Here is a 7,671-nt window from a genome sequence, read left to right on the forward strand (position 1 = left end):
ATAATGGTTTATAGTCTACTACTGGTTCACTGTTGGACTACCTACTCTACATATAAGTAATTAATATAAACAAGAATACACAGAATAATTATCTTAGTCATGTCAAAAATCTTTTCGCGGCGCGACTACAATCGAACATCAAAACACATATATTCATAGATGTACGTTTTATGATCATCATTTCTATTAAAATTCATTCATCGTGGTTGAAATTATGTGGTTTCTAGGTGTCAGCGATTCTTTTCTTCGCTTTGTACAAGCTTAGCTCATAAAACCACTTGATCTTCCAAAAAAACGCGGAATAAAATGCATCGCGCGACCATAACCGCGGAATTCCGTCTGAATGGCCCAGTATGAAACTCAACGGTCTTGCCTACTTCGGATGATAAAATGTTATCATTCAGCTGCAGCTTAAACTTGGATGAGAAATGTTGGAGCGATTTAGTTCCGGTGATTGAAATATCAAGATCTTTTCTATTTAATCTTTAGAAATAGAAAATAAAAAAGTTATCTCTCGTATTTTTAAGTAAAAGCTAACAGTTTGATTAGGAGATAACATCATTCTACAGTGTATAAAATTGGATGCCTATTTTATTAAAAAATCGGGAAAATTGTATTTAGAATATAAAAAAATTGCGATTTTTGTGTATTGATTGTTGCTGTTTAAATAACTAAAATAAATAAAGTTTAAAATGCAAATAATTAATAAGAAAATTCATAATTTTGAAGTTTTCTATTTTATCTACTTCATTTATCTCTTATTTGGCTTATTTATGTAATAATTAACTGCGTTTCAACTCTTTGTACTTTGCATTTTATACTCTGCGCAGCACTTCATTTTTCATAAACTTGGAGGCGAACTTTACGCGGTATCCTAGTGAAATCTTGAAGTCGCTTTTGTCCCTTCTTTCTTTAGCATTCATGAATTCAATTATCTGTTGTATTTCCCAAGGATGCCATATGTCTACCAATTTTACAATTTGGCTTACGCCGTGGCGTTTTTCGTTACATGCACGACAGAAATAGAATGATGCCACACGGATAACGAGAATTTCTCGTAAGCGAAAAGAAACTAGCACGTGCATTTTTCATCGTTCCGTAGAAGGATACGACAAGATGCCGCCAGTCGCGAGGAAATGTAGTCATATTTAATACTTTGCATTCACAAAATTGAGATAAGGTTAAACAAGAATATTGCTAAAGTTATAATATTAAACTTTTGCTTTCCTAATTGTGCACATTACATTATTTCAAAATGTTGTAAGTTTTATTAAAGTAACATGAATCTTTCATGAAATTATTATCTCAGCAAAAATATTTATCTCAATTACAATTATTCTGGTTGAAAATAGACAAATCAGAATTTCCTGGTGAAATTTATTAGAATTCTAGTTGAGACTAACTAAAATTTTGGTTGATACAATATTTTTGGTAAAATCTACTGAAATTCTTATTTTTACCAGAATAATAAATTATATCAGTCAGAATTATAGTTATCTCAACTAGAATTCTAATAAGTTTAACCAGAAAATTCTCATTTATCCATTTTTTATAAGAATTACTATTTAATTCGACCAAATTATTTTTCTCATAATATCATTACAATAATGATTGGTAATATCTACAATATTACAATATGTTATATTGATTTAATGACTTTATTATATAATTGTAATGTGTAATATTCAAATATAATTTAACACTATTTCTGCTTAACAAACAATATAATTCAGTTTCATCTCTACAATAAATCATTATTCTGTGATATCATTAGATATGAAAATTACATTTATTACGTGGGAAGTATGTTTATACTGAAATAGTGCAAAAATAAATTAATTTTTTGTTAAATAGTGCTTTGATATTTCGTATATTACATTAACACAAGGATTCTTGTCTTTAGACGCGATTATCACGATGTAACCGTGTTCGTTGCAGAAGAGATTTATACAGCGCGAATGTTCATGCTGTAATTGCTCGTATTTTTACTTGTCTACGGATTCGCTTCGCAGTGCTTAAATTCGTATCCTTGCGCCTTTGTTCCAACTTTCGTGGGCGGGCTGTAGTGCAAATGCATATATGGAATGCAAATTCCGTGCGTTCTCCACCGGAAAGACACGCGAGAAAAGGTGAATGCTAACGATACGAGTACGAAGTATAGTAAGACTTTATACCTGTATGTAGTAGGAAATCGCCTATATCGTACTTCTTAAATTTAAACAAAATTGTAACAAAAGTACTAAAAAGATCAGAATATTTTTGTACTTACATCAAATTTTGGTTTATTGGCAATAAAGCAAAACACTTTTACGGAAATAAACATTGAATTATTGTTTAACCCTTCGGTCACTTGGGAACGGTATGAGAAAAGGTATTATTATTATTATTATTATTATTAGGCGTTAGGAACTCGAAAGCTCATTGCCGCAAATACCAAATCCCGCCACTGTTCCCGTCCCTGAGCCAGATCCCTCCATTTGTGACCCTCGTACCCCATTTCGTTAAGGTCCATTCTAATATTTTCTTCCCATCTACGTCTTGGTCTACCCAATGGTCTTTTCCCATCCGGTTTACCAATTAGTACTTTTATGGCTTTCGAAAATAAAGTACTTAGGGCTTTAAATTTAGGGCTTTCGAAAATAAAGTACTTCGAAAAATTATCGGGGCAAAACGCGATGAGGAAACGGGCGAATGGAGAAAATTACACAACGCAGAATTACATCAATTATATAATAGTCCGGATATTATTAATGTCATAAAATCGCGTCGATTAAGATGGGCAGGTCACGCGGCGCGTATGGATGAGAATCGAATTGCATGAGAAAAGGTATGAGATTTTATATTTGTAAGATCTTTTTTTTAAACGGGACTTAAACTGTCATTTATCCGAAGTTTAAGATAACCTTTTTGCACCTTCAACCGCATATTGTTCTTTTGGACGTCAGCCTTGGTTTTTAAATATATTAAAATTAAAATAAAAAATTTTAAAAAGCCACTACATTTCTATATTCTACAATGTTTAAAGTATATTTAGTAATTTTTGTGATTTTAAAGAACAAAAGCTGTAAATATGGTAATTAATTAAAATGTTGGGGTCATTTTGCCCTCTGTGTGCCCAACATAAAATTCTCAGAAAGTGTGAGTATGAAAGGTTAAATTAAGATAAAAAAAAATAGCTTTTAGAACGATTTGGAGACCGGGTCATTAAATTGTACTATTGGGTTTCTAAATACTTCTAATAAACAATCATTAGTTTTTAGAGAGAAAGATATAAATTTTCTTAAAATCCAACAAATAATATATGTGAATAATTTTTAATAAGTTATCTTAGAAGACTCAATACAAACATACTTTTTTTTATACAAATATCTAAATATCGTGATTATAAAAGTATTATTCAATTACTCAATCTTAACATGTTATTTTATCTTAGCATATAAAGACTAGCAACAAGAAAAATTTATTCTTTTCTTTATTTTTACAAATTTGCCAACAACAACATAACTTATAAATATTTGATTAATTCAATGCTATACTCAAAAAGAGTTTGAATATTAATTATAATCTTGTAATACGTTATAATTCAATTACTCATCTTGTACTGGTAATATTTTAAGTAAATTGTACGAAAACTTACAATTAGATCAGACCCCGACCAAAATCAATTTTAAATGTCACTCGCGTAAATGGCTCGAAGATAAAATAAAAATGATAATACTTAAGCCATGTTACTAGCGTCACATCTGCGTCGTTACCTTTAAATAAAAGTATTTTGTTTATAAAATACAATGGAGGTACGATTTATCCGTCGATACGACTTTGCCAACTCTTAGAAAACAGGGATTTGCATTAATTTTATTATTTTTAATTGTTAACATGAAATATTATGGGCATTATTTTCTTTCGGTTGTAGGTATCAAATTAAAAGAAACTCTTTATATATAAGTAATATCGTATATGTAAGTACGGAAGTATTTCACATACAATAAACAAATTAAGCTAAAGAACTTTCTCAATACTAAAGGAAGAATATTCTTTTTAACTCGGTATCTAGCCAAAAGAAAATAAGATTACGTATTAACAATTAAGAACAATAAAAAAATTAGTAAAGCCTTCGTATTTTACAAACAATAAATACATTAAGATAAAACATTTTCTATAATTTTCAATTCATATTTTAATATTATTTTATTTTTTATTTCGAAATTTAATTATCAAGATATTAAAAATCATCGAATTTTTATTAAAAATAGTGATTTCCTGAGAAAAATTAAATTAAGTCAAAATAGGAAATTATATGTAACTGTAATGAATATGTTTACTAAACGCATGAAATGCACAAATTAATAAAATTAATACTACAAAGAGAGTTGTATAATATTGCTAAAATTTTTAATGCAGATATTGTATTTTCGTTTGGATTTTGATTGATGAAAAATTACTGGTACACTTGTTCGGCTTTAAACCAGTTCAACTTTACGATATCTTATTCCTTGAGATGTCGATAAGTGTCGATAAACTCCTGCGGCAATATAAAACTTTAGCCCAAGTATCAGATCCTCGATATATCTACTAACTATTTACAAGTCCAAATACTTCATTAATCTGTGCATTAATCTATTGAATCGATTTAATACCTATTAATTACAAGAGAGAGAATTTTCAATACAACAAATTAATAGTAATTCCTAACATTGAGGCCCAGTCGCACCAATGTCACTTTGACTTTAAGCGAAACTTAAAGCTCTATCTATCTCGTTTTAAAGTAAAAAAGAAACAGAGATAGAAAGAGTCTTCAGCCTCGCTTAAAATCAAAGTAACGTTTGGTGCAATCGGGCCTTAGACAGCTAAACATTATTTTTATGTTGTTTCGATACGTTTTCATAAAATGAAAGCAATAATAAACGCGTTTTATTTAATTTTCAAATGTTCAAATATAAATAAGACGAACATTACGTAAAAAATTTTTAAATCAATTCTTGTAAAGTTAATTACGAAGTTAAATTTATCAAGTTTCCTCAGATAATAAACGTATTAAGACGTAAAAACTTTTAAGTCATTAATAACACTAACAAATTACTCGAAAGTTACGAAACTTTATGAACCACAAATTTGTGATTTACTTTGATGGATCAAAATGTTTATTTGTGATGGAGGGTATATAAAGAGAGAGAGAGAGAGAGAGAGAGAGAGAGAGAGAAAATGATAAAGTTAAAAATAAATATAGAGTGCAAAGAAGAAGAGATAGGGCTCTGAGGAAACGCCGTGTAATAAAAAAGCGGTAGCGTAGTTTAAAGAAAAAAAAAAACAAAAAGGGTGATTTATTCAAGAAAGATAAACTGCAGGTTGTAATGGTAAAAAGCAGGATGGGGAAAAAGCGAAACTTAGAGAGAGAGAGAAAGGGATAGGAAACAAGCAAAGAAATAAGAGTAAGGAAAGACAGAGAAAGAAAGAGAAGAGGATTGCGGGGCAGGGACAGAGAAAAAGAGAGTGTTCAAAGTTGTATTCGCGAAGTGTATTCACGAAAAGTAGTTGAGAACTCCGAAGATTGGGGTGGCTACAGAAGCGATGGGATAGGTAGATAGATAGAGTAGATTTGGGTTCGTGCAGTCGTAAGAAGATAAACGTTGCTTGGACACCAACAGAATGAAAGAGACAGAGAGAGAAAGAGAGAGAGAGGGAGAGAGGGGGGGAGGGAGGGAGAGAGAGATAGAGGGGGGGGGTAGTCAATCCTGAGTTATCCCGCTCCCATTTCTTGCATTTTCCTCGAAGCGAGGCGATGCGACGCAAGCGACGTGGACGAGAGAGATCGTCGCAACTGATTGCGTGCAACTTCTCACTGACTGCTGATTGTGATTGGACACAGGGCTGGTAAGTGGCGGTTTCCACGAGAAGAGGCTGCTGAACGACCTGCTGGACACGTACAACGTGCTGGAACGGCCGGTGGGCAACGAGTCCGAAGCCCTCGTGCTGAACTTTGGCCTCACGCTCATGCAAATAATCGACGTCGTAAGTGCCCAATTATTTTCTTCAGCTTCTTCATCCGACGTTGGACTGATTTTCCCTCGAGTCTTCAATGTTTAATCGAATTCATCCCTTTCATAAATCCTTTTTTTTTGTTATTCTCTCACTATTTCTATTCTTTTATGTTATTTCTAAAAAAAAAATACGCTAATCTTTTAAGACATTCTTACAGATCTTTTATATATTTTTTTATCTAGGATCTCTCTTTTCTTTCGGAAAGAGCAATAATAGCTGATTTCTATTAATATCTGTTTAGTAGTAAGAATTAATAAAAGAGAATATTATTAATTAAAATCGATTTTTGAAATCTTAATAATCACAGTTTATATGTATATCACTGTAATATCATTTTGACATAAGCGTGTTCCATATTACTATTTTATTTACATTATTAATATTCTACAAGTATATCACTATATTATCCATTTTATTAATATTAATATCGGTGATGTATAAATTAAACTCGCATCAGTACACGTATCCTGTCATGAAGATGATACTCATATCAGATAATGTGACATATATCAGAAGTCTTGAATAGTCGTGAGAGAAACAGTAATATATTCTTGAGCACATTAAAATAATATACAATATTATACATATTTAATTAATGTTCCTATAATTGCTACGTCTATAAAATTTTTTATATTTTTTTAATTCTATATCAAACTAATTTTAAAAAATAACTTTAAAGGTGATTAACTATTAAAGAGATTAAGTATTAAAGTAATAAATATTTAAAAAGTTTTAATTAATAATACAATTGAAAATTTTTTAAATATTTCTTTAGTGATCTGTAATATCTTTCAGATTATTTCTGTAATGTTAGATATCAAAAGAGCAGGTATAATTCCTTGAATTGAATAATATTTTATTATTTTTAATTTTTTTTCATGTGTGTCTACAATCCATTTCAAAGTAAACAACGTTTATATTAACGTATGCTTTTAGTAAATAATAAACTAAATTCGAGTGTAAAATTTAATATATTTTCTTAAGTTATAAATTATTTAACCTTATAGTTTTAGTTAAATTAACGATTTATTGAGTAGAAACAGTGACAAACTATAGACATGATTAAAGATAACTTAAATTGAATATAATTTTACATTATGAATTTAATTATCAATTAAAAAAGTGCGATAGATTACATACATTTTATGTATAATATAGAGATTTACATATTTATTGTTCATAAATACGCATGTACTCTCTAATTACATATATTTCCGGCAATAAAATAAATATGAAGAGTCACCGTAATGAAGAGTCTATGATTTATAGACGCGTATCAATGTAATATATAACACCAACGAATAAAAGTATTCGCAAATTCCGAAGTTGCGGTTTCAAGTTCGCCACAGATGAATCGCGTATACTGATCAACGTCACGGATCGACGCTCAGCATTCGCTTATAGACTATAAATTGGAGTAACACCATCAAGATTGTCTTTAGAAAATCGCTTGTCTTGACTATTTGTGTATTTGATTATGAGCACTTCGATAAAAGATGTTTCTATCATATATAGCTTCATTAAGTTCGTGTATTTCTATGAATAATTAAAAAAGAAAAGATAACATCTTGTGATTTTATATATATATATCAAATTATACATTTATCTATCAAATATATATATATATATATA

The 7,671-nt window shown here is 30.0% G+C and overlaps 1 protein-coding gene across 1 annotated transcript in view; it reads left to right on the forward strand.

Moving 5' to 3' along the window:
• The window catches only part of LOC108754070 (neuronal acetylcholine receptor subunit alpha-7-like), a 222,383-nt gene that overhangs the window by 64,884 nt on the left and 149,828 nt on the right, over positions 1-7,671 (forward strand). The window contains exon 2 of the mRNA XM_018496113.1: positions 5,867-6,009. Within this exon, the coding sequence (XP_018351615.1) occupies positions 5,867-6,009 (143 nt within the window). The remainder of the gene's footprint in view (positions 1-5,866; positions 6,010-7,671) is intronic.

Source organism: Trachymyrmex septentrionalis, unplaced genomic scaffold (assembly GCF_001594115.1).
Source record: "Trachymyrmex septentrionalis isolate Tsep2-gDNA-1 unplaced genomic scaffold, Tsep1.0 scaffold75, whole genome shotgun sequence".
Taxonomy (NCBI): Eukaryota; Metazoa; Arthropoda; class Insecta; order Hymenoptera; family Formicidae; genus Trachymyrmex; species Trachymyrmex septentrionalis.